The sequence below is a fragment of the Rhyacophila brunnea genome, unplaced genomic scaffold (genome assembly GCF_057557595.1).
Source record: "Rhyacophila brunnea isolate RB1 unplaced genomic scaffold, BYU_Rbru_1.0 scaffold_2, whole genome shotgun sequence".
Classification (NCBI taxonomy): domain Eukaryota; kingdom Metazoa; phylum Arthropoda; class Insecta; order Trichoptera; family Rhyacophilidae; genus Rhyacophila; species Rhyacophila brunnea.
The window spans coordinates 16,120,608-16,148,131 of NW_028232859.1; the positions used below are offsets into that span (position 1 = coordinate 16,120,608).

Here is a 27,524-nt window from a genome sequence, read left to right on the forward strand (position 1 = left end):
ATACTAACGTAGCAGCGTCTCTCATCTACTTGCTAATTATCATGTAAATTAACGGCCTATCTGAATAGTCTTAATAATGGTGTTACAACCAAAATAGCTATCGACAAAACCTTTTTTAAAAAACCTGTATAATTTAATATTATTCATATTTTCATTTCTTACAAAAAACATTGATAATATTCTCATGAATCCGCTTCTTTTGTGAATTCAAACAGTCTTCAGTCATTTAATTCTATATCCTATTATCCAAGCTACTCTAGATAACAAGGAAAACACACATTTTTTATATACATAGATTGATTGTCACAGTGTCATAAAATCATTTACAATTTTACCATGTCAGGTTTTTGGTTCTGTAATCATGATTTATTTTCAGTCTGAAGGCATCCCTACAGGCGGAAGGAGCCAACAGTGTCAGAAGAACAGAAAGATCTCTCCGTCTGTACCTGCTTGAAGCGAAAGGACTCGCACCAAAGAAAAGATATTATTGTGAACTGATGCTGGATGCCACACTTTACGCCAGGTAACAACAGTTACTGTTACAGCATTGACAACTCAATCAGAACGACATCTCTCAAATGTCATCAATTTGTGTTTTATAAACCACCCACCTCTTTCTGGCCAACCTTTAGAAATTTTCACACTCCATTGCACAAGAATTCTAAATGTCTCCTGCAATAAGTCTATTAAATAATATTCATAACATGCGAAAATGAGTCCATTCAAAATAAGCTATGGTCATATAAGCTTACACTTGCCCATTCTGTTCGCCCACACCACCAGATGTATAATTTAAATTAATTTATTGCAATATTGGGTATCTCAGAATTGCCCACAGAATTACCAAGTTGATTGTTTATGATTTCAAGATATTGAATAATATTAGACATATAAAGCGAGAGGAAGCTGTGTTCTTGTAAAATGTAGCTTCTATCATTATTATTGCATAAACAAAATTATGCTGACAGATGAGTGAATATTTTTTTAACTTGAAAGCTTTTCATTTGTAATTTGTTATTTTTTGTTATGTTGGCCTTTGAAATTAAAGCCAGTTTTCAGACACATTTGTTTCTGTAAAATAATTATTGATTGTATAATATAGGGATCTGGTAAGTAGTACGGTAAGTAGTACATAGATGCATGAACGAAAATTTAGCAAATTTATATTTAGTGATATTTAGGCATACATTTGATAGAATCATAATAAGTATCATTTAAAGATCAAGCTATGTTCTCAGTTAATAATCGTTTTTATCGCTGTTTTTTATTGACATAAGGATTATTGGAACCGAAGAAAAATATCTGAGAGCGAAACTAAAAATATTTAAACTAATCACTAAATAATTACAAGATAAAAAGAACTTTTTATATACCACGTTTTGAAATTTTCTGTTGAATCATATAAACTTGACAATTCTATGTATTAATAAATACTTTTTGTTGTACTTGATAGAAATACTGAATAAATATAGAATACTGAAATGTCATTTTGACATTTCATATTGATTTCTATAGTAACGCATGTATATATTAATAATTTAGTTGCTAGGACCCCCTTAGCAACCAATAATAGTGTTTTACTTTTTACGATTTTTTTCCGAAATAACTTTCCATACAAGGAATTAACTGAAAATGAATTCAATTCTGCTTAAAGATGGCTAAAAATGTTAAAAGAATGCATTGTCGTCGTGTTCTGAGATATTCTAAAAGTTTCAAATGTCTTGCTAGTCGGAAAGTTAGTTAAAAATCTTCAATCGTCCAATACAAATCTTGGACAAACAAAAAATAATTTGTACCGGACAAACAAAAATACGAGCTAATAAAAACGTGGTAAATTAGCTCATATCATTCATTAGTACCAAACTCCTTACCTGTCAAAAAAACTGCAAGCGTTTCACAATTTTGGGTTCACTCAAATAAGTCAATTCTATTAAATCTACATTATTGCCTGGAAGACATACTGAAACTTGAAATTGTCATGAATGGATGGTGATGTTTTATTATTACCTACATACATTGTCCATTTCAACCAAAAAACATGCTCGACTGTCTCCGAATGGACATTTAAAACTTTGCTACTCATTATGTCCAAACTTGAGTTTGAAATACAATATATTGCTATTTCTGTGTGTGATTGATTACACAAATCTAAGTAATTTGGGCCAATTGCCACTCTAAAAAACAATACAGGGCTATTTTGAATTCCATTATTTAGAAGTAATGTCACGCCACTAAAACAAAGTAGATAGGCACAAACTGCCCACACTATCCTGCATCAGTTATATGGTAGTGTTAATTTTCGTTGCTGAAAATAACAATCGTTTGTAACTTGACCTATTTTGTCACTTTAGAATGAAGTGTTTTATGACTGTAAATTAAGAGGTATTCTACAAATTCATCATTGAAAATTAAACAAATAAATTTTACGCAACTGTTTAAAAACAGTTTAAATATTTTTGTACTACATGTTTTTTTACCACTTTCACACTTAATCATAGTATATAATATGGGCCTTCACGGAGTGGGGGTTATATTAAGACTTTTTACAAGGAATGGTTGTGAACCATTCATCTAAACTATTGACTTGTTTCGGATCAAACACATGTTGAAAAAACAACATGTAATTTATGCTACATATAGGATTCGAACTCACCCATTTTACCTACTACACTGTGGGGTACACCTACTTAACAGGACTCAGCTATTCCAGCTATATGTTTTATAAAATACGAAAATCGATTTTTTTTTTGTATAATTAAGTTTGAATAAGATGAGGTGTCATGCCATACAATATTGTGTTTTCTTATGGGAGCAATTCAAGATGAGGGTTTATTTATTTTGCAGAACGTCTAGCAAGCTGAAAACTGAATTGTGCTTCTGGGGCGAAGTATTTGAATTTTCCGGTCTACCACATGTCAACGTTATCACAATCGATGTATACAGAGAACCCGACAGAAAACCGAGAAAGAGAGATAAAAGATGTCTAGTTGGTGAGTAAATTTTATTTGATCAAATTAAGTATAGTCGAACTTGTTTATTACAAGGAAGATGGGACCGACTGAATTTGCCGAAACAAGCATGCCATGGCATTCATAAACTATAAAATAAGTTGTTTATTGTAATGAATGCTGGTAGGTACCTACTGACTTCACAAACCTTGGATTTTTTACTTATTTCAACCATATGCATGCTTTTTCAATATTGTCAGAGAAAACACCAATTAGGTAGCTACTTAGACACTTAACTGGTGTCATAAATGTAATGCGATCCGGGCGGCATCCTGTCCGGTCGGATTTTATTGCTTAGGGTCGAAATGTTTTCAAACGATCACCACATTGACAGTTTTAAGAAAATTTTTGACGATATTTTAGCTCGGTATATCCAATAAGTTGCTCGTTAAACAGTGAATAAATATATGGAGAAAATCATAAACTAAAATTTCAACGAATGTTTCCTCATTACATCCGAGATCTCGCTATGTCCGAGATCGTAATAACCGAGTTCTGCTGTAGTTGTTATTCGTTTCCATCGTCTGAAAATATGCTTCATCTACCACTTTCCTCATAAACCATGAAAACCAGTTTATTTTGGTAAATAGTAAGGTATTTTTTTTACTACATTAAAATTAATATTTTGTCACTTGTCTACTAGGTTCTGTAAAAATCCCCGTCCATGAGTTAACCGGTCGTCACCAAAGTGAGCGATGGCATCAGATCCTTACATCGTCAGGCGAAATACTACCACCCCCCGAAGCAGGAGGGACCATGCCAAGCCTCCGAGTTAAATGTCGTTACCAGCAACTTGAAGTTCTACCCGAACACAGCTATGATCCCCTCTTGAGCTATTTAAGAGATAACTACGGCAAGCTTCTGGAATATTTGGAACCTGTTATAGGTAAGATGTTTTTTTATAAACTTGTTTAAGGCTATATATACTTCAGCTGGGACATGGTCTAAAACGATCGTGACTATGCGACGCGAAGAATGTGCAAACAACGCGTGCAGAACAAAACATAATATGTCATAAAAATTCAACATGCATCCATTTAATGTTATTTTATTGTTCTATTAGTAATAATAATAATATATTCATTGACATATTTTCTTTTTCAAGTAAATGGATAACGTTTTTTAGTCATCTTACACAATTTAAGAATTAATTCCCCCGACGCCATCACAAAACAAATTGACGTGTTCACAGCTCGACTTTCACTCTCCGATTGGCAGCGAGTCTGAAATTTCGGCACACCTATAATTGCAAATCATTTGCCGTTTCACTGAAGTATGCTCTTAAGATACGGTTTACACATCAAGAGTTTTACATAGGTTATCAAATAATAATAAACCAGCAAAATGGCCAACTTACATACCAACACTATTTTCGAGAGTAACACAAACAAACAGGAGTGAAAATTATAGCAGCCTGATATAATATTGTTTGAAGTCTTTCTTCACTCTTCCTCTTTATATAATTTTTTTGATTATTCACATAACAATCCCGGAGTCAATCCTCGTCTGTCTTCAGTAACATGAATTGGTGGCTATTAAATGATGGCAAATTTGGCAGTCTATTAAGGGCCCACATGCTCAGCGTATTTCAAAATGGAGCTTTCATGGTATTTTCAGAGCATAACCCTGGACATTCCTTAAACGTTGTAGATAATATATTAATATCATTTTGAAGCCTTATTATCCTTTATATTTATTTTTAACATTTGATGACTGCATAAAGTATTTTTATTACATAAAATAGTATTCTTTTAAACCTCTCGCTCTAATGTTTTAGAATATAGTCATATTTCAGTACATCCATGTGCAGTGGTGTTAAGTTTTTTTTTAAGGCGTTTAAAAATTTAAAAACCTAAAAAATCTTAACACCACTTCACATGGACGTGCTGAAATATGACTATATTCTAAAACATTAGAGCTAGAGGTTTAAAAGAATACTATTTTATGTAATAAAAATACTTTATGCAGTCATCAAATATTTAAAATAAATATAAAGGATAATAAGGCTTCAAAATTATATAAATAGATTATCTACAACGTTTAAGGGATGTCCAGGGTTATGCTCTGAAAATTCCATAAAAGCTCCATTTTGATCTACGCTGAGCATGTCTAGACATATGAAATAGAAATGTTGTAAAAGAGATTAGGTCTATACAGTAAAACCCCGTGGGGGTACGAATTTCATGGGACCGAAAATCGATAAAAATTTGAATTACAAAATGTATGGGGAAAAATATTAAAATTTTGAAAAAAAAATTGGATTTTCATTAATTTCGTTTCCAATCATAGATGTGCCTACCAAATTTCCGATACAATTCTTTCAAATTATGATCTGTGCAAATGCCATCCATAATAAATCCATAAATTATTGAATTATAATATATGTATGGGAACAGTTTAATTTTAGCATTATTTTTAGAAAGTGAGTATAAAGAATATAATAAACACCAGCCGCATTTGCAATCCACTGGAATTTCATTTCAACAAATTGTTTTGATGTGCGTATTATTTCATGGAAAACACTCAACATAAGAAAATGCATAAACTATAATCAATTAAGATCTAATATATTTCACATAAAAAATTAAAAATGAACATTTACTGACATAACACTCTGTATAGACAAAAATATTACACAAAAAATACTAATTAAATATCAAAAAATATATATTTAGCAGTTACACTGTACATGCCAAATAGTACAAAATTTACTTACTTTATATGGCGCTCCTGTTCTTTTTTCCACAAATCTTTGTTTTGTATTCGCTTTCTAGACACTTCATTAGAGGTCTTATTTATATTTTGGAGTAAGTCACTCATATTTATAGTGATAAAACAAGATAAACACAACGAATAACTGTCACTTGAGCATAAAACTTGAGATTTAGTTCTGACGCCATTTTTAATATTTACCGCTCGCTGATTGGTCGACAAAATGCGCGCGGAATTAACCAGATTTAAAATATTCCGATGTATGATTATATCGCTTTTTGTACCAAATTAAGAATTTAAATATTTTTTTTGTGGGTTTATATCGTCGCTTAAGAAACAACACCACCGCGGTAGTCAATTAAGGTGATGTCTCTAGGTAAAGTTGTTATCGAAAAATAGCTAGAAAAGTTTATTAATCGGTAAATATATATTCAAAAATAATGAGAAAAATAAAATAAAAAATTAAGAAGTATCGTGGAGTTCTATATACCAAAAATACGTGTCAAATTCGGTACATTTCTATCGGGTGGTAAGAATGAATGACGTAAGATTTATTATCAAAATTACGATAAAAATGTACGTAAATCTATTACCTAGGGAAACGCTAAACGAAAATTGGAATTTATTATACCCTTATATCTTTTTTTTCAAATTTAAAAAACATCGATTTATAGGTTAGAAAGCATGTTTTTAAAATCGAAATATCTTGGTTTAGACTCAATTAACGACGAAAAACGCTTAGCGTTTCTATTAAAAATACTATTTATTAATTTTTACGGGAGTTATTTAAATTTAATCTTGTATTTTTGTATATTAACGAATCGATAGAAATCGAAATCATAATAATTGTCCAAATTCAACCGATGTTTAGCTGTCCGGTGGTGCTGCCACCGTGGAGCTATTTCGAAACAATACATATATACAAAATACACACACATGCAACAACATGACGTTGAAAATGAAACTCACACATAGACAAGACAACATAACATTTTTCTGCTTCATTTTGGCTAGAATCAGTTTGTGGTAAAACTTCGAGGCGAAATTGCCATATGAATAAAAATAACTTAATAATTAAAATATATTTTACTTAATATACGTAGGAACCTGCCTATATTCAAAATTTGTAACTGCAAATTATTTGCAATTAGTATTTGCTTAAATTACAACTGTTTTTTACCATTATTTATGATAAAAATAATCAAAAAATATACAAATCTCGCATTTTTACATATGGTAGCATTCGTGCTGTCGATCGAAAATCGGGTTTATAACAATTAATTATCATCTTCTTTACATATTTGGCTATTATTATATTGTTTGAAAACAGGAATGAATCGATCATCAGTAACATTTTTGTCAAGTAAGTAAACTTTTCAGTGTATAATAATATTATCATACATCAATGACAAACTACCTATGTCACGCAGTTTTGATTGTCAAACAAACATTCAAAAATTATTTAAAAGAGTTAAATATACTGTATTTTCAATCACCATCATAAGCATTTATCATCAATATATATTATTTTAGGCGAAGACTCATCGTTTTCGTAAAATTATAAATACTTTACGTCAGTTTGAGGTTATGTTTATGACAAAGCAATTCGTTATGTTGAATGTTCAGTAGGTACCTAGGTATGTAATATAATTTATTTTTAAAATGAGAGCATAATATTATTGACCGAAACTACTGACTATAAACTGCTTTGTTTTTTGATAATCAAAAGTAAGTGTGACAGAAGAGGTAGGTAGGTACCTACCTATCTTATCTCCATACCAGTAGTAATGCAATTATAGGTACAACAAGTAAACATTGATCTAATTTTTTATTTAATATTTTCAGATGCCTCTGCGATGTTCTGCTACGTGATGAAAATCTAACTATGTATGATAGTTTTTATAAAAAAAATCCGGTGCTATCTACATTTCGTTTTCCCATGGACGGTGACATGAAAAGTGGCGTCAAGCAGCAGTTCCTTCAATATTCGATAACCTGCCATCGTACAGCAGTATAATATACTATTTATTATGTAGGTAGGTAGTGGTTATTCTGTTAGATAGTGAAATACCTACCTACTCAGTGCAAACTACAAGTGTTAAAAAATCCAAGTCCTGCGTCAATGACATTGAACTACTTTACAAGGTGTTTGTTGACAAATTTAAAAGCGGGTGATTCAGCTACTGCGATTGTGATGATGACACACAAAACTTTCCATTCGCTGAGAAGCCACAAGCCAGCGACTATTTTGACAGAACGTAGTTGCAGATCATAGACAATAGATAATATACGCAAAAAAGTATAGATAATATATACAAGCTAGCGAGTTGAAATCATAATATTGTATTGTTGTTTACTTTTATCGGGCTTTAACGCTATGAAATGGAATGTAAATGAAAGTAAAATGCTTGCCGAATAATGTTTCCATTTTAAAACGTCAAAACGGTAAATGTCAAAATGAGTTGTTCGTTTTTTTACCGGGACGTCGCTACCATCGCTCTACTGCGCTCTGCCGGCTGTCAACTTTTCTCGGTAGATTGTTTATAATCTGCTTGTTAGCTTGTTCGATGATGACACTGGGCGAGTATACGAGCAGATTGTAAATTCGCTATAAAATAACTAGTGGAACTTTTTTATATTATAATAAGTGAAGTAATTCCATAAACAACGTTTTTTGTGTAATTGAATTTGATCAAATTATATACCTACAATATTATATTATATACCTACTATAATGTAGTGGTTATTTTGGTTTCTTTGGCAATTCTTCTAAAATATATTCCTACAATTGCCAGACTTGTGATAATAAAAAGTATTTGTAATCTACGTATGTGTTTCAATATTATTTCCTTTGGCCCTATATTGGCCTTTTGTATTCTAAATTTCTATTCAAAATGAAAAAAGAAGTTGGCAAGTATAAATTGATTTCATATTCATAGTCGTATTCAACATCATAATGTTGGAAATGGAGACAGTGAATGTACTGAATCGAAGTTTATTAATAATAATTTGTGGAACTTCTTTAAGGGCGACCTATTGCATATTATGTATTACGAATTTCAGAATATTGATTGGGAAATTTTATATTCGATTAGTGGCGTCAATGCTGCAGTGAAGGTATTTTACCAATATAATGTATTTGACAAGTCATTCTTTATAAAAAAATCATCGGGCTCTTCGCGTCGCTACCCAAAATGGTTAAATTTTGAAAAAAATGGAAGAAAGCGAAGTGTCTTAGCGATTATATTTTATTTTCTTATATCATATCACGTGTATTATATCAAATCTTGTGACATTGTCAATGTTATCAATGGAATCCAGTTTTTACTCTTGGCAGACGATTTAAAATTATATGTGTCAATTCACAGTGAATTAGATTGTCACATATTACAAAATAACTAGTGGAACTTTTTTATATTATAATAAGTGAAGGTAATTCCATAAACAACGTTTTTTGTGTAATTGAATTTGATCAAATTATATACCTACAATATATTGTAATATACTATTATACTATCATAAAAATGTCAATACGATATAATAAAATATTGTACTTATTTAAAAAAATTAATAATTATTTGAATAAGTATATATATAATAATATTATAGTAAGTAGAATATATTATATTCTTATAATATGTAAATGAATTTTTGTCTAGCGATTTTTTTCATCTGGCAATTTTATTTAATCATACTTGCAACTTATTATAGTAACTTACTGCCATCTAGTTGGAATTGACCAAAGTTTTTAGTAACAGATTTTTAGAAATTCATGGTAGATGCCTTTAAATATAAATAGATGGCGTAAAAGTCACATTATATGTGTTATTTAGGCTAAAGACATCGCCTTAATAAAAATTATCAGGAGAAACAAAAAACGTCTCAACAAATTGAAAATTGATACCTTTTTAACTTAATTTTTTTTTTGTGTTTAGTTAAAAGAAACATTTTTTTAACTAAACACAAAAAAAAATAAGTTAAAAGGTATCAATTTTCAATTTTTTGAGACGTTTTTTGTTTCCCCTGAAAATTTTAATTAATTGACTTCCGCGGTGTTGTTTCTTAAGCGACGATATAGGGTTGTGAAACATAAAATTTTCACACATGGTGTAAAATTACACGTACATTACGAACATATTTTTTTCTCGATTTCGACAAAATATGGTTTTATCGCTTTTTGTAACTAGACGCTTCAATAAGATTTCACAGCAGTATTGGGATGGGACCATATTATTGATGGCGAAATATAGTTGAATGGTTGAACTTACTGACTTATTGTGTTTTCAGGTGTAAAAAGCAAAGAAGAAGTGGCAGGTGCCCTGGTGGGTGCGGTCCGAGGGGCGGGAGGTGCGGGCGCGGCTGCTCGTTTATTAGCGTCAGCCGCCGCGCTGGAAGTTCGTCGAGCCCCACACGCGGCATTGGCCTTTAGGGCCAACTCTTTGGCCACTAAGGCCACCGAAGCCTACATGAAGATGCTCGGGGAAACTTATCTGCAGGTAATGAATGTTTTATTACTTTTTAAACTTGTCTACCATTGTTTAAATGAAGTTAACCCAATCAATACAAAATGAGATTTTTCATATTTAAGGCTATACTTCAGCTGAGGCACAGTCTAAAACGATCGTGACTATGCAATACGCAGATTGTGCAAACGACACGTGACGAACAAAACATAATTTGTCATAAAAATTCAATATGCGTCCATTTAATGTTATGTTTATTGTTATTTAAGTAATAATAATAATATATTCGTTGACATGTTTTGTTTTTCGAGTAAATACGTAACATTTTTTCGTCATCTTTACACAATTTAAGAATTAATTCCTCCGACGCCATCACAAAACAAATTGATGTGGTCACAGGTCGACTATCGCTCTCCGACTGTCAACGCATGCAAAATTTCGTCCTACCTATTGCTGAAAATTATTTGCCGTTTCACTGAAGTATGCTCTTAAGGTTTTGTAATAGGTACTGTGAATAAGTAGTATTCCTTTGTTATTGAAAATACATCATTTTGAAAAACCCCAGAGATGTACCTATGTAATGATAAAGTGTTACTTTATTTTTTTTGATAAAATTAGACACGGAGAAGGCAATTTTAGATTCGAAATGTAACAGTTAATGATATTATATCCAGTGTTGCAAATAATAAAACGGCATGAAACATTATGTGTTGCAAATGAAAATTATTTCATTCAATTTAATCTTAACCCTTAACACTCGAGTGCCGCCATATCGGCGGCATTAGAAGTTTGCCGTATTACTCGAGTGCCGCCGTAGCGGCGGCACCGCCTCTAAAGTCATTTTTTGTAATATTTTCATAAATTTTTATAATGCGATTTCAATCAAGTTAGAATGAATAATAATAGGTTATTACATTTAACTGAGAAAGAAGTCGGCAAAAGAATACTGCGTGCCTAATTTCAACATAGTATTTTTATCAGAATCTTCTCTTTTTTTATTCGTAGGTCGTCGCTTGCAAGCAATGTTTTTTTGTCACATAAATTTTATTTATTGAACGTTCCCAGACTAGAGTGAAGTGTTTACAGTTTTATATTTGAATACTGTTTTTGATGACAATACTTACTAGTATATTATGCTGATTCGGAACCTATATAATGTGAAATACTCTAATGAGTCAAATGAAAATTATTACGTATCGATTTATTATTTTTTGAGAAATCTTTTGATAATGTGTACCGCACTGGGAATGAGTTGTTATGAGCCCGAAACTAATTTAGGAAATTTACGAGACAGCCGCTTATATTACAAGTGTATTTGAAGGCAATTCATTTGTATCATATTTACAGTCATAATGGACGATTTACACTTTATAGCCAGTTCTCTACATACCGCTATTTCATTACGATTCTGTGATAAGCCAGGATTACATATTGGAGATTGCTTTGTGAAATACCACACAATGAAGAATTATAAATAAACTAAAAATAAGTACAGTAGATATATTCATTATAAATTTATTTTACAGAATAAAAAAAAAAACAATTTTTTTACATTTTTTTCACCAATTAAATGTTTTATATTGAAATTATGCTTTGTGCGGGAAAAAGTCTCGAGTGGGTGGTATGTACCTATAAAAAAAATTTCGAGTGGAAAAGGTTAAGTTTTATGGTATATTTGTAATAATATTTCTTGGAATGTTATGATACATCTGCAGTCCCATATATTTTGCATGTCAGTGTTTGAATATTAATTTAGCGGTTCCGGGATTAAAGTTCTTAAATCCATTTTGCAGCAGTTGGAATGGAATCACTTAAATAATAATTAATATACTATCAAAATTTTGTAACTTAAAATTTCATTAATATTCTTTATTTATTTCTTTTTGATTTGATAAGTAGACTAAATTGTTGATATTGTGTATTATTAAATGTTTTAATAAATACTAATATTTAAATTGAACCAAGATAAATTAAATTACCCCCACAGTTTTTACGACATAAGAACTTTTGTCAAAATATGACATATTATAACTTTTACATCCGGCACCGCAGACTTCATTATTATCCTTATTACAGGAAACACTGTGTGAATCAGTAAACGGAGCAATGGGCAGTGGCAGTGGAACAAATGTAGGTGCGTGGGAAGTGGACCCGGCAAGAGGTGCGGGGGCCGGAGGCGGGTTGAAGAGGCAAAGAAGTCGTCTGCGGGGTGCCGTCACTCGGGCATGGCGCGCAGTCAAAGAGAGCGCTCCCAACTTCCCGCATGACCTCAAGATATGCTTTGCGGCCTTCAGAGAAAAGTTAGTATAATATTTTACTATCATAATGTAATGAATATTTAAATTATTAAAATGCAAAGACACCATTGTCATTGGTTGCATCACTATCCGAATATTAAATACATATACCCATATTTAAAGAATTATGTGTTATTCAAATAAATTATCATTTGCTAATTGAAAATTTTCAGATTACAATCAATGGACCGTGAAGAATTAACCGATCACCTTGTTAGTGCTTCAGTATTTCTACGATTTCTTTGTCCGGCTATTCTCTCTCCAAGCTTGTTCGGCATTACGCATGGTAAGTGTAAACAAAAAACAGTGTAACACTATAATCAATTTTGATTGTTCATTTAAATACGTCATCATCTCGACCTTCATTTATACGACAATCTCGTGAAGAATCATATTACAATTTACTTACAGAATATCCTGACGAGAGAGCTGGCCGCAACCTGACTCTGATGGCGAAAGCTCTTCAGACCCTGGCCAACTTCACTCGCTTCCAGGGCAAAGAGGCTTTCATGGAATTCCTCAATGACTTCCTAGAAGAAGAAGCAGCCAATATGAGGATATTCCTGAATCAGATATCGGTTAGTGCTTATATTTTTTATATAGTTTTTCGATAACTATGATATATTGGATTCACACAGCATTTTTAATTAGATTCCAAAAACAAAAAAATTGTCTAGTTACTCTTTATGATTTCTTTGTGACGCTCCAGGGCATTTATAGAAAAGGTTTTAATTAAACAAAATGTATTGAAAAATAGTTCAGTAGCGGAAAAAAAATAATTCAGAAAGTTTTATATCAATGAGTTAAATTTCTAAATAAATCAATCAATATGTTTCTGTTATTAATATAAAGTTATCTTTCCAATACATACCCTACTACATGTAGGATGGTCTGATTTGGGAATGTGAATAAGGGACATTTTCAGTAGGAACTATTTTTTCTTACCGTATATGTAATTTAATATTTTAATTTAGGAAATGAAATATGTTGTAAATTTAAATTACAGCTGAGATTTTTCGTCTTACCATAAGATTGTTATTTTTAAATTATCAATAGATTTAAAAATCCCCACAACAGTAGAAATTATCGATTACAGTTACAACAATAGACTTTAATTTATAAAAGAGACACTATAATAACTATTATGAATGCAAATTATTACCAATAATTATCACATAAATACGGGATGTTTTAAGTGTCCCATCACCTTTACTGAAACAGTGGAACAAAATATTAAAAGATACGAGACTTCTGGCCACCCTAACTATATTTGCATTGTAGTAATTTATTTTTTTTGTTCTCAAAGTAAACTCCTAACATCATAAGCCAGTTAGTTAATCATAATTTTGGATCTTTCAGACCGTGCCAGCCGGCAGCGAAGGCTGTCTCCACGAGGAGTGGGGAACCGGGACAGGAGCTGGATATTTGGATCTCGGTCGACAGCTTGCCGCCTTGCATTTGTTGCTTGCCGATAGTGTGCCGCGACTGCCACCATCCGCTTTGAAGGTGAATATCATAATACAAACTACTGTTTACTATACTCAATACATAATATTATGTGGATACAAATATGCCAATACATACCTACTAAATTTGAATAGTGATAGGTAATTATAAAATGATGACATGTTTCAGGAATTGGATCCACTACCGAGTATACTGCAAAGACTGACGGAACAGCTCGAACAAGTTACCGGGTCTCAGCTTGATCTTGACATTCATTCTTCACCAGCTATGCATGATAACATCTTCAGGTGGGAAATAGCTCTCTAAATATTATAATATAATAGCTACAGCTTAATTGTGCAATAATAATGAATTATTGGTAAACTCTTACATCACTTTTTATGCAGCGCCTACTTTGGGTCATTTCTTCACAAATGAAAGATTTATGGTTCATATTATAAAACTATGATGTTTTACTTTCCAGGTTCAATGACCCAACATACAGTCCCGGTTCAAATGAATCTGCCGTGGCGCACGGCTCTCCCCTACTTCACCGAAGCACCGCTCTCCAGATCAACTCGATAACATCCACGTCAACCAATCACAGCAATCCCGCCTCCATCAACCCTTCGGCAGCAATTTTGAGCCATCACAATGCCGGCGTCAAAAGGTCCCCAAGCCTTGGTATCAGGGCGGCCACATTGCCTCGAAACAACAACAATACCTATAACACCTTGTTGGCTAATAATGCGCATCCGCAACAGAACAGTGATAGATACAGCTCGCAATATAACAACCGAGAACATTTCGTTAATATGAAGGTGGTACAAATCGGATTGGATGGTAAGAATGCTTCGACTCCGAGTCTGGCTGCAAAGAATATTGGTTCTAACGGTAGTTTATCGCAGAGGTCGAACAGAATGACGAGCGATGTGTACAATCAACCGTCGCGAGCGGTGTTTATTGAAAACGGAGATCGCAGTAATGGAAATTATAACACTGATCAACTTTACAGCAGGACTCCGTTGACTGAGCCGTTCAACAATAATAACATGCCAACGAATTTAGATGAACTCTCCGACCTGCTCCGATATGCCGATGATCAGGATGCTGAGAACAATTGCGAGGAAAATAACATTATCAACCAGAGAATTATTCACGGTAACAATAACGCCAGAGAAATTGTTCCCCAGTCCGGCGGAGTTATCAATATTGTCAACGGCGGTCATTTAGCGGGACATGGACATCATAATAACGGAGGTTCCAACGTCTCAATTAGCGCTCTGTCTAATGTTGCCAGCTCAGGATATCAAAGCATCGCCACTTACAGCCAAAGTTCAAGCCCCGTCGAGCTGTACGGCGGACAGCCCAATAACAATGTCAACAATTTCTGTGACGGCAGCCCGGCACATAATGCGAGACGCCCAGGGCAAACAAACCTGGAAAATAATCGAAGAAATAACTATGGAAAGAGTTCACAACAGCGTTTCGAATATGAACGTCAGAAGTTTGGCATTCAGAATTTCACCAGAGATACGGGGGCCAATTCTCCCAGACCTACGACAGCTGCTCCTTTGACATTTACAAACCCTGTGTACCACGTCGACGAACGGATCCCACTGGCTGCGCGCGATGACGATGGAAGTCACATCATTAGACAACTCCCGAAGAGAAGCGTCTCGACTACTTCCAGTTCGTCTGTCGAAGAGGACGACGATACCACGGATAATGTAGAAACTAATTCGGAGGGCAACTTCAAAAACTATCGCGATCGTAATGCAAAACATCCGCGAAGAAATGTGCGCGATGGCAAACAAACGAAAACCACCGGAGGCGCTTCATATCTCACTCAAGAACAGCGTGAAGCTCTGCGACACTCTAAATCCAACATGGAACCTCAGCCCCAACGCCGATTACTGAGCAAATCTCGCAGCAACGGATCAGAATGCTCAGGAATGGGAAATACTCTCTCTATAGCTAATAATGTAGAAGTCATCATTAAAAATAAGCCTGCCGATGTTATGATCGAGCCTGTCGCTCCGTTACGGCGAGGCGCTAATTCCAGATTACCTCGAACAAACCCTTTGCTGTCATACAATCAAAACATGTCGAATCAGAATAATCTAACACATTTTGGACTCAATTCGACCGAATCGCAGCCTTACCAGACTACCAACAATAATCATGCTGTTGCTAATGAGGCTTCAAGAATTGATGTCCGATTTATAAACAACAGACCAGATTCAAACGTCGAAGAGACAAACAAGGAAATGTATCGCCTACAAATGTCGCGAAGCCAAAAAGCGATATTCGATAGAAATAACCTTGATAACTACAGCAATTCAAATCTGCCTCGCATGCTCGAGAAGTATGATGCAAACAACAAGAATAACTTAGATACAGGCTATGGAACTAGAGGAAACAGTGATTCTCCAATTGAAAAAACTTTCGTCAAGTCGAGCAATAATAATTTGAACGAAGGTTTTGGAGTATTACGGGTAACAGAGAATGGATATCCGATTGAAAGAAACTATTCCAAAACAAACATAAACAGCATTCGATCAAACGAAGAATTGAGTCAGAACGGATATCCTCTCGGCCGCAGCTGTTCAAAGAGTAACGTTTCCAGCTCAAGATTGAATGAAGATCTCAATGGATATCCGTCAGAACGATCAGGCGGACTGTATGTGAAGCGAACAGATGACGATGTGAACCAAATCTTGGGCACTGGACTTGAACAAACACAGCGTCACGTGATTTTCCCCAAGCGAGATGAAGACGTTGAAGGTATTGAAAGGGCAGTGAGGAGACTGAGCCTCGAAGGAGTCCAGGCTGACAGTTCCAGTGAGCAAGAGGACGGTTCTTATCATACGGCCGGGCGAAGAAGACTACCCAAGAATCACCGTACTATTCATCAGGTTGTTTGTTTTGCATAGATAACTTTAAACCAATGTTAATAACAAGTAACAAATTTTTATAATTTATGTGTTAACTAACCTAACTTAGCTAATTGCAAAATACATATTATAATATGCAACTATAAATAGTTCTAGTTTACTAAAATACTTTTTGTTTGAGGCGAAATAAAATATTAAATGACAGTGTTGAAATATGGTACATATACCTACATAGGTATGTCATGCGTCGGCATACACAATTATTAGAATATTCAATGTTCAGCCATTTCTTTGAGAAATTATTACTAACATTCTTATCTTTCCTTTAAGTATCTACATCCGTATAATAGACGAGATCTCCGGTGGCTTCAAGAGAAAAACAATGTCTTAAGTGATGGGGAAATTGTGACATTTATGGTCGGATCATGGATGGTATAAGAAAATATTGAATTATTTGTGTCCATCCGAATCCATGGTTCGGAATTTTGTGTTGTCTGATTTGGTGTTGATCTGGGAGCTTGCTTTTATTCATGTTGCAAAATCATTTATGCATAAAAAAATAAACTCGGGTCTATTCTATACTTACTTATTACTTAGTTATTCTATACGACCGCTAAAGTGATAAAGTGATAAATATTATCAAACTTAGGGTAGGTTTGTATTATTAGCACTTATTGTAACAATTACAATACGTTGGTTTTGTTAAATAAATTGAATAGAATAGACCCACAGGGGTAAATTACCCCAAATGAGCACAAAAAAAAAATATAAGAAAGCGTATTACGAGGGTGGATCAATAATTCCTTAGAAAAAAGCATTAAAACAGTTTTAATTTTTGTATTTTTTTTTTATTTCTCAACATAATCTCCTTGGAGCTCAATACACTTGGTTAGACGTTTCTCAATTTTTTTTAAACCGTCAGAAAAATAAGTTTTCGGAAGGTCCTCAAAATAAGCATTTGTCCGATCGATGACTTCTTCATTTGAAAAAAAACGTTGTCCACTTAGCCATTTTTTTAAGTTTGGGAAAAGGAAAAAGTCACTGGGCTAAATCTGGCGAATACGGTGGGTGGTCGACCAATTCGAACTTCAATTCTTCAATTTTAGCCATTGATCGTAAACATGTGTGAACACGGGCATTGTCCTGATGGAAGAGGATTTTTTTCCTGTTTAAATGAGGCCGTTTTTCTTCAATTTTGTTTTTTAGCTGGTCCAATAAAGATGCATAATAATCCCCTGTTATTGTTTTTCCTTTTTCCAAATAGTCAACGAAAACAATTCCACGTGCATCCCAAAATACAGTAGCCATAACCTTACCAGCTGATTTTACGGTTTTCGCCTTCTTTGGACATGGTTCGCCTTTCGCAATCCACTGCTTTGACTGTTCTTTCGTCTCAGGAGTATAGTGGTGTATCCATGTTTCATCTACAGTCACAAAGCGACGAAAAAATTCATCCGGATTGCGTTGCATGAGCGACAACAGGGCTTTAGAGGCCACCACCCTATTGCGTTTATTGTCGACTGTGAGCAAACGCGGCGCCCATCTTGCAGAAATTTTTTTCATGCCCAATTTGTCATGTAAAATAGAAATGACGCTACCTTTTGAGATCCCTGTAACCTCAATTATCTCACTCAACTTTAATCTTCGGTCACTTAACACCATATCGTGGATTTTATTGATCATTTCTGGTGTTGTCACCTCTACAGGACGTCCTGAGCGTGGTTCATCCTTTGTTGATGTACGACCACGTTTAAATTCATTTAACCAGTTATAAATAGTTGCAAGTGAAGGAGCAGATATGCCGTGAACTAAATCCAACTCATTTTTTATTTAAATATTATTTATATTAAAATGTTTAATAACAGCTCTAAACTCAATTTTCTCCATTTTCCATTTTTCCATTTTCCACAAGCAAATTTATTTTTTAAATGTACGAGAAACACACAACAACCCGACCAATCTGATTGAAACTTCGCAGCATACTGAATCGGTAGTGCCGCTGCATGAAAACAAACCGCTTACAGTACTAGTCGCGCCACCTGTCTGCTTTTCTAAGGACTTATTGACCCACCCTCGTATAATTATTGTATTAAAAATAAAATATAATCATAAGGTTTTTAATATTTCCGCATGTGGAAGTGAAAAAGACGGTGCTGCTTTTTGCAACAACCTACCTGTGAACTTGAAAACAAAATATATCACTTGGAACCCCGAAGAGAGTATCCAGTTGCCCTAATTTAAATAAGCCCCGAGATGTATCGATTTTGCTTTATCAAAAATTAAATACAGTATAACCTCGTTTTTACGTGCCCGGAATTCACGTTTTCCCGGCAATTGCGTGTAATTTTTTCAGTCCCGATGTTTTTCAGTACATTTAATACCCGCATTTACGTTTTTCTTTCCCGCGATTTACGTCGGAAATATTCAAAATATGCGAGTTACGCGCGCTTGACAATGATTGGGTCGTGACATTCGAACGGCGTAAGGTGTTTGGAGGGAAAACTCCGTGTCTTTAGAACGGCGCACGGTGATTGGTCGGCGAACGACGCTGTGATTGGCCTGAGTTCGGCGCAAAAATTTATATTGAATGTTGGTTTTTTAATAAAACGTTATTTTTTAAGAAACATACAACTTAAATTTTCTTTTTTTCAACCCCCCTTTTACATTTTCCCTCGAATTAGGTTTATTTTTTTCAGTCCCTTAAAAAACGTAAAATAGGGGGTTATACTGTATAATTTTTCAAAACCAGTGTAGATATTTTGAATGAAATTCTTTTCTTCAATCCTTTTTATTAATTTTGTATGCGCTTTACTCATTTTGTCTTTTACTAATTTTTCACTTCAAGAAGTCTTTCTTTATTCTGTGAATAATTAATTGCTAGTTTGTTGTTCTTTACTTTGAGGTCTAGGGGTGGGGAGTAATAATATATATACGTGATTTTGGGTAATACCTAATACCCAATAAATTTTCCGACCTCGAAACTATGTTCTGAAATCAGCCTTATTAACTTTTTAAACCACGAAAAACGATTTAGACTGCTTTTTTCACTGAAACCATTATCTAAAGACATAAAACAATGTAGCACTTATGTAAAAAACATTCACCTTAACTCTAAATACTTCAGGTAATATGTAACTGAATAATAAATGAAACGGTGGATTACAAAAAGAAACAAATAATGTTAAAACCAACCACTCCATGCATGAAACACAAAAACTAAATGAAATATTGAATAATAACCTCAGAGTAATAATATAAAGAGAGTGGCTATTGTTCGGCAAAATGAAGCTGTGTTTCTTGCATATAATGCACAGTGGAATCTTAATTTTATTATTGTTAACTGAACTATGAAACGTTATACCTTCATGTTGATTCTCAGAATGGCTACCAAATTTAAACACAACATAGTTAACCATATTTTATACTAAATTAACTAAAAATAATAACCACTAACTTTATATTTAACACAAAAACAATAACTTTCAGCAACACATGCTCGCAGTTTTTAAATGAATGTAATCATTCAAATCAATATTTACCGGTGACGTTTACAAAAAATATTTAATTCAGCCATAGAAATTCTATCTCTTACTCTTAATGCATATTGCGGAGATATAAGCATGCCGAATGTTTTCTCTCTCGCACTTATGGTTCGTTTTTGTTCAGGCCTTTGTAATAACTTGGTTTTTGAAAATAGACTCCTCAATTAATTAGTGTAGGACATTCATTCATATTTTGACCTAGGGGTTTTGATTATACATCCAATAAATACTTACGCATCAAAATTGTTTACAGTACGAACGTGAGATTGAACGTCTGAAATGTTCAGTGGACGAACTGCGTCAGAAATTGGAGTCTGCTGATATGGCAGAAGAACCTTCTGCCAGAGGAACTGATATCGCTGATTCCAAAATGAAGGGGATCATCTCCAGGTGAGATAAAATCTTCATGTTTTGTTGTTTTTATGTAGTCAACATCCTTTGAAAAGTGGCCATGTTTACTTAAATATTTAACATCTATACATTTATAATATCTTAAAAAACAATATTTCAATGAAAAGTTAAACCATGATAAGTATTAATAATTGGCTTTGTAAGAAATCGAATGTAAACAATTGTAAAGTTTTCAACTGCATATTTAATTACCAGATTGCTGGGAGTGGAAGACGAGCTCCGTCGCGAACAGCGCGCAATGGCAGTTGCTCTCAATCGAAAACAACGAGTCATCGAACGCCAAGGACAACGTCTCGCCGCATTAGGAGCGGCAAACGCCAGACTCCTATCTGCCCTGCATCATCTACAACCCTCTCTGCCGTCTAATTCTACCCCATCTTCACAATCATCTTCCTCCTCATCGTATCATCATAATTCAACCGCTAACAATAATGCTAATCTGATCAGTACAAGTGAGCAACTCTTGAACAACCTACAATCCGACTTACAGCCCATCCTTTATCAGAATGATAAGGAATACCTTAATAGTCAAGACAGTTTCTTGGATTCAGCCAACAGTAACGGCAGAACTGAATCAAGGTACCAAGTCACTCATAATGATTCGAGTACTAAAAATTCTACTGATAAATTAACTTCAGTCAACGGGCAGAACCTTCAAGTATTTAATGTTACCGACAGAACGTATGGTTCAGTCAATAATCGTGTGGATTCCCGGTACCAAAGCGGATTGCCGTCACCGAACACGGAAAAGACTTCTGATAAACTGATGACAAACAATAACAATGCTCAGTTATTGCAAGTTTTCAACTCGGATAAAACAAATGATTCGCGGGGAAATTCTAATCCCGGTCATCAGCTATATGTTCGAGATAAATCTCCCGTCAATCATCATCCATTTTACCACGAAAAGAGCGATCATCATCATCATCATCTATTACGAACGGGTGCGAGTGGAATCGAAAGATCTTCATCGAATCAACATCTGGAACAGAACAAATCCCCACTGCGGCAATTGGCTACAGACACGCGACACCAGTTGTTTCAGCATGACAAAAATATACTGAGCCTGCATAATAACGATCAGGACAACTACCAACAACACTACACTCGACAAAATGACAATGGGCAAGAGTTAACGCAAAGAAATAGTGATCCGATAACTTCGAGACACTATTCAAGCCGAGACAGCAGTGCGGTAAACCCAAATTCAATGCTGTCTCATCGCAGTCTCACGAGACAAGGTGTTCAGGATAACTCTTCGGCATCTCAATTCGTGCCGATGGAAAGACCATTGCTACCTGCTGAAGGACATCAGGCTTTAGTTTCCACTCAGCCAGCTATCTACTACGGCAACTCCTAGCATTGTCAGAAAACCGAGAGTCTCGCCGGTGAAGACTCCTCGGTTAATGATGGATCGGAGTTGTTGATTTAAAGTGGGACTGACTCAGTGTGGTTAATGTGAACTATTGCTGTGTATTTTTCAAGGCTATTACGTAGTGTGAAAAGTGTTGTATTTGTTGTGAGATTACAATTGGCGCAATTTTTTAGTATGATGATACTAGAGTTTAGCCAAAAAAAATATTTCTGCTTGTGTCGTATAATCTTCTTCTTGCCATAGAATCAAATCAGGAAAATTAACAATAAACAATGTACCAATAATATTACATTGTCAATTTGAAAAGGTTTGTAAATGTTTAACAGTTGTCATTTTGCTGTGTTATACAAGGTTTATACCTAAATTGGTACCTAATAATATGCAAAATAGTTTGCTAGGATCGATGTAATAAATATTGAAGGATTACAGCAAAATGTCGCCAGTGATGATTATTAATCTCGGTACTATGCGTTTATTATGTACTTGCAACAATGTTATTTGTACATTGTTAATACAGTGATGTCTAAATTACTTCTTGAAATTCAGGCAATAATTATTAAACGAATAAATAATAATATATATTATTATGTATAATGAATTTTTTTAAATAGAAAATATAGTACCTACAGTTTGCCTTTACAACAAAATATCCTTTTTCCTACCGATAAGTGAGTGTCTTGTAGATTTGCCAAATCTTGATTAAGAAATATTTCTTATAAACATAATGATTTCAAACTTCCAAATATTATCAAACTCACATTATTCAAGGGAATAAAAATAAAAATTGATGATTTTTTCATGATGTGACAATTTTAAGTATCCTTTCATAGGTGTTTTTATAATTTCATCATCACATCAAATTATAACATCTTTATACATATATTATAAGAAACATTGTAACTTTATTTATTATTCAAATTTAAATAAATACATAAGTCTCTTTATTACAAAAGTTTCAGGCTGTATATTTCACAAGTATTTTAATTTGTGTATAAGAAAATGAATTTATCACAATTATTATCTTTCCCTATCATGACAACTTAATTTGATAATATTGTTACATCCCTTGTTATTTTTTTTTACTTTTCATAAGTTAAATTAATTACATATTATAATATATTATATCAAAATAAATAAATTTCTGCCAACAAGCATTTAGATATTTGAAGTCTACCCATAATATCGTAATGACAGAGAACTTAAATAATTTTTAAAGCATTTTGTTTTGAAAATATAACATGTGAATGTATGTTTTTATTATTTTATTGATTATGTTTAATTTTATGTTTCAAGTTTATGGATACTTCCAAGTAATGTTTAATATTATAATCTCTATACCAAAGAGTAAAAAACAAATATTTTCAAACCATATAATTATTACTATATTATTGTATATTGAATTGGTTATATTTTTAGGCATAAGATTTAATTATAATTTATTTAAAATTTATTGTATTCGATACATTTGCACATATTTTTCTGTTTTTCTTTTTGTTCACTATTTGAAAACACAAAATAATGACAATGCCTCTATACTTGGGCAGTAAAGTTCAGTCAATTCAATTTATTTCGCAAATAGGTTTAAGGAATTTATTTTCTTTTGTTTTTATATTGAAAAAAATATATATTATTTGACTTTTTCAAGATTATTTTTTCAGTATTCTAAAACACATTTGTCAAATGATACTGGTGATCAACGTTGTTTGAATTATGATAAATAAATTTATTTTTATTTTTACCCTCCAGTATTCCTGTTTGGTTTCATTTATTCTTTTACCATGCGATATTGCCAACATTTCTTTATGTTTTTCCCAATACATAAAATTGTTATTTTACAATATGACAACATTATGTAAATTATTTTTTATATTTAAATGAATCCTTGATTCAAAATTATGCCACTGTTTAAATAAGCGAAACCAAATTTTTACCCAGGTATTATTTGTTTTTTATTTCTTTAAGTTATGTTTATTTTTCATTTTTTTCACTGCAAATGAAAGAATGATTGTCCAGTGTACATTTTTTATTTAAATTTGTATTGTTCATAATAACTATAATACCTATTTGTAGGAAGTTTTTATTGTATTTAGAAGAAAATTTTAATAAAAAAACATACTTAAAAATAAAATGTCCTTTATTTCCATTACCCATCCATTACAATTAAAAATTAGGGTTTATAACTAAAGTCAGGAGCCCTCCTACTCCAGTGCATAAGGCATTAGCTTCTCATCCAGAGTGTCTCGGTTCGATTAACAATGGGGTTCAGTGTTGCCAACTGTCATTCACAAAAATATACCAGATGAATGACAGGAAAAATGATCAAAATTAAAAAATATTTAGAAACTAGCATTTCAAAAAAATATGTCATTATTTTTATGAGAACAAAGACTTGATATTTATTGTTTCACAACTAAAAAATAATCCGTTGCTATAGAAACAACTAAAAATGAATGCACGAAAGTATTATTTATCTTATCACTAAATATTCTAATTATGTACCTAATATTTTTTTATTGTTAAGAAAATATAAAGTACAAAAGGCCAGCATGTTGACTTTCAAGCAAAATGTGATCAGTTCACTTCTACTAGGTACCTACTACACTGTTGTCATTGAGCTTCCATGGCCAGTTGTAGATAGTGCTAAAAAAGAATATATTATGCACATAATATATATTTTTAGAAAAATGTTAAAAAAAAAAATACCATCAAAACATAAATAGTGCACACTTTGTTAGTCACATTTATGTTTTGTTTTCATTAAACTTAGAATACAAATTGCAGATTTTGTTGGTTAGTTTTTAAAATTCAATTAAACCCTGCATAATTATTAACCCATATCGTGCCAATGTACATTACCAATTCAGGGTTTAATTGAATTTGAAAAACTAACCAACACCATCTGCAATTTGTATTCTAAGTTCAATGACAACAATAAGTATGACTAACAAAGTGTGCACTCTTTGCCACTAAAGTAGGTATAGATAGATATATCTATGAGATTTGTATCTTTGACTACATTAAATCTTTAAAATCATTTATATTTCCTTCTTACTGGACATCTTAGTCTGTTATGATGGATTCGTACTTATTCATACTCGTACTATAATCCTTCCAATTGATGGGTGCAATGGGTTTAGGTTCATTAAAAAATTAACACATTCGCGGACACATGTTCGTGAAATGACACATTAAAATTTTTATTTTTTAAATTCTCGTTTTAAATATATAGAAATGAGTGAAGTCTTAAGATACGATACTATCTAATGAATATTTGTTCGCACCGTGACACAAGTAGCAGGGAACATTTATTATGTTAATCCAAAATAAGACTTCTATAAACGTCGTGTTGTATTCCGTTCCACAATCTATTGACGTAATGGACGTCCTGTTATATCACATCTCACAAAATACGACGTTTATAGATGTCCACGAATGTATTAAACACACTGTTTTTAAAGGGGTGTATTGACTTTATCAAAGGTCAACTTTCTTATATAACCTTACAATCGAGACAGATATCTTTCCGGAAACGTAGAAGATGTCATAGAATATAGATAGAAGATGAATTTAGGAAGGCCAATCAACGATAACTAACTTGATCGTATTTGTTGATTATGTGTTGTCACCACTAGATACAAGCCATCAGGTTGATTGTTCCTACAATGACTGCACAAAAGCATTTGGCAGAGTCGATCATGACATCATGATAGACAAACTGATTTGATTATCAGATCGTTTTCTGAAGTTATTCTAGAGTTTAGGAATTGTTAACAATATGTATTGTATGGCCTCTATCAGTCATAGACATTTAAAACATTTTAAGGCGATTGTCGTCAGCTTCAACTTGATATAGAATATAGATAATGTATTAAATTTAGGCAGGCTTAACAAACTGAGCTTCAATATTAATAAATCCAATCTTTTGTCGTTTACTAGAAATATTGTTTTCCCATTATTCGATGCATGGAAGAGTTATCTCGCGTGTAAATTGATGTTTAGTAGCTATAATGATACCATTTGTAATTCAGTAATTTGAAGCAGGCTTGAAAGTGAGTCAATTCATTAGGCCCCACATTGAAGTACGGCCTTATGGTGGAAAGGGTTCAAAAGATTTTTTCTCCCAGCAGTGGCGTAGGATACAGCTGATCGAGCCAAACACTTGGAGCTACTAGCAACATTGAGAAGAGTTGTTTCAAACAAATTCAACTGTATTACAGCAGCATAATATGTGAGTTCATCGGAATACGCGGATCTACCTGCAAGCACAATATAAAATGGTATTAAAGATATTCAGAAAAACGTGGGTCCATTAGAATTTTTAAAAGAAGAAATGTATTTTCTCGGACTACTTTGATAAATTTTCATTCTGTTTTTTACCATGCATTGATCTAAGAATTGCTCATCTCACAAAATTGCATGATTGTAGAATCACTTATTTACAAATATTTTTTCATAAATAGGTATATTTGGACTATAAGTAGAAGGAGCTTTATACATTATTTCTGTAATAGTTGGTAAGCTTCACAAATATGAACATCGGTCAGTTGCCATTCTGATTTTATAAATCACTGTAATGGTGCACTTTTTTTAAACTTTCACTGTGATTACTTACTAAATGCAGAGCATTGGAGTGAAGTTCGGAGCAGGAGCACGGACCAGTGGAGCAATAGAGTTTTACCTGGAGTAGGAGCAGAGCCGGAGCACCGAAAATTTGTAGCGGTCCACTGATCTGGATGTTTTTTTTTTATTATTAAATTTTCGTCCTAAAATCCAGTGAAGATATTATATAGTATTTTAACACCTTGCAATAAGTACTGGAATTATTTGAAATACGGCAACATTGCCGAGTGATAAATAATCTCACTTTTTTGACAGCAAAGGCAGATAAGGAAAGACGATTTGTTGTCGTTTATTAAATAGAATAATTAAAAATGAAAAGGACGAATAATAAACCTTATTTTTTAAATTTGTAACATTTGTATACATATAATACCTTTTATCCGGAGCGGAGCTGGAGCAAGTGTTAAGTCCCTGAGCGGAGCAACTCAATAAACGGTACGCTGCAACCTCTGCAAATGAACTTGCAATGCGAAATCATTTGTAGCTAAATTAATCAGTGGACAAGCGGTTCTGTTTTTGCTTCAATTTCATACTTTAAGTTCCATCTTTATAGGTACCTAAGTATAAACTTTTTTAAACATATTTGGTAAGTATAGGTATGGTATAAATATAATTTTTTTTTTCACTAAACAAAATTTAAATACAATTCCACTAGTGACTATGCTTATATTTTTATTTTTCACAACCAAATAGCCAAATATTCTACAACCCACAACATTTGCTCCCATGAGGGGTAGTACCAGGCAGCTACCT

The 27,524-nt window shown here is 33.2% G+C and overlaps 1 protein-coding gene across 8 annotated transcripts in view; it reads left to right on the top strand.

Annotated features, from left to right (window-relative positions):
* The window catches only part of raskol (Ras GTPase-activating protein raskol), a 287,813-nt gene extending 265,415 nt beyond the window's left edge, over positions 1 to 22,398 (top strand). For 5 of the 8 annotated variants that reach the window (XM_085947501.1, XM_085947505.1, XM_085947504.1 and 2 more), the window contains 13 exons: positions 377 to 523; positions 2,845 to 2,990; positions 3,652 to 3,894; positions 10,008 to 10,216; positions 12,260 to 12,483; positions 12,654 to 12,766; positions 12,892 to 13,058; positions 13,840 to 13,986; positions 14,116 to 14,234; positions 14,411 to 16,844; positions 17,154 to 17,255; positions 20,619 to 20,755; positions 20,972 to 22,392. In XM_085947501.1, the coding sequence (XP_085803627.1) occupies positions 377 to 523; positions 2,845 to 2,990; positions 3,652 to 3,894; positions 10,008 to 10,216; positions 12,260 to 12,483; positions 12,654 to 12,766; positions 12,892 to 13,058; positions 13,840 to 13,986; positions 14,116 to 14,234; positions 14,411 to 16,844; positions 17,154 to 17,255; positions 20,619 to 20,755; positions 20,972 to 22,136 (5,353 nt within the window). In that variant the 3' untranslated portion in view covers positions 22,137 to 22,392. Of the gene's footprint in view, positions 1 to 376; positions 524 to 2,844; positions 2,991 to 3,651; positions 3,895 to 10,007; positions 10,217 to 12,259; positions 12,484 to 12,653; positions 12,767 to 12,891; positions 13,059 to 13,839; positions 13,987 to 14,115; positions 14,235 to 14,410; positions 16,845 to 17,153; positions 17,256 to 20,618; positions 20,756 to 20,971 lie in introns of all 8 variants that reach the window. The other 3 variants (XM_085947503.1, XM_085947507.1, XM_085947508.1) reach the window with 2 other exon arrangements.
* Positions 22,399 to 27,524: the final 5,126 nt, after the last annotated feature.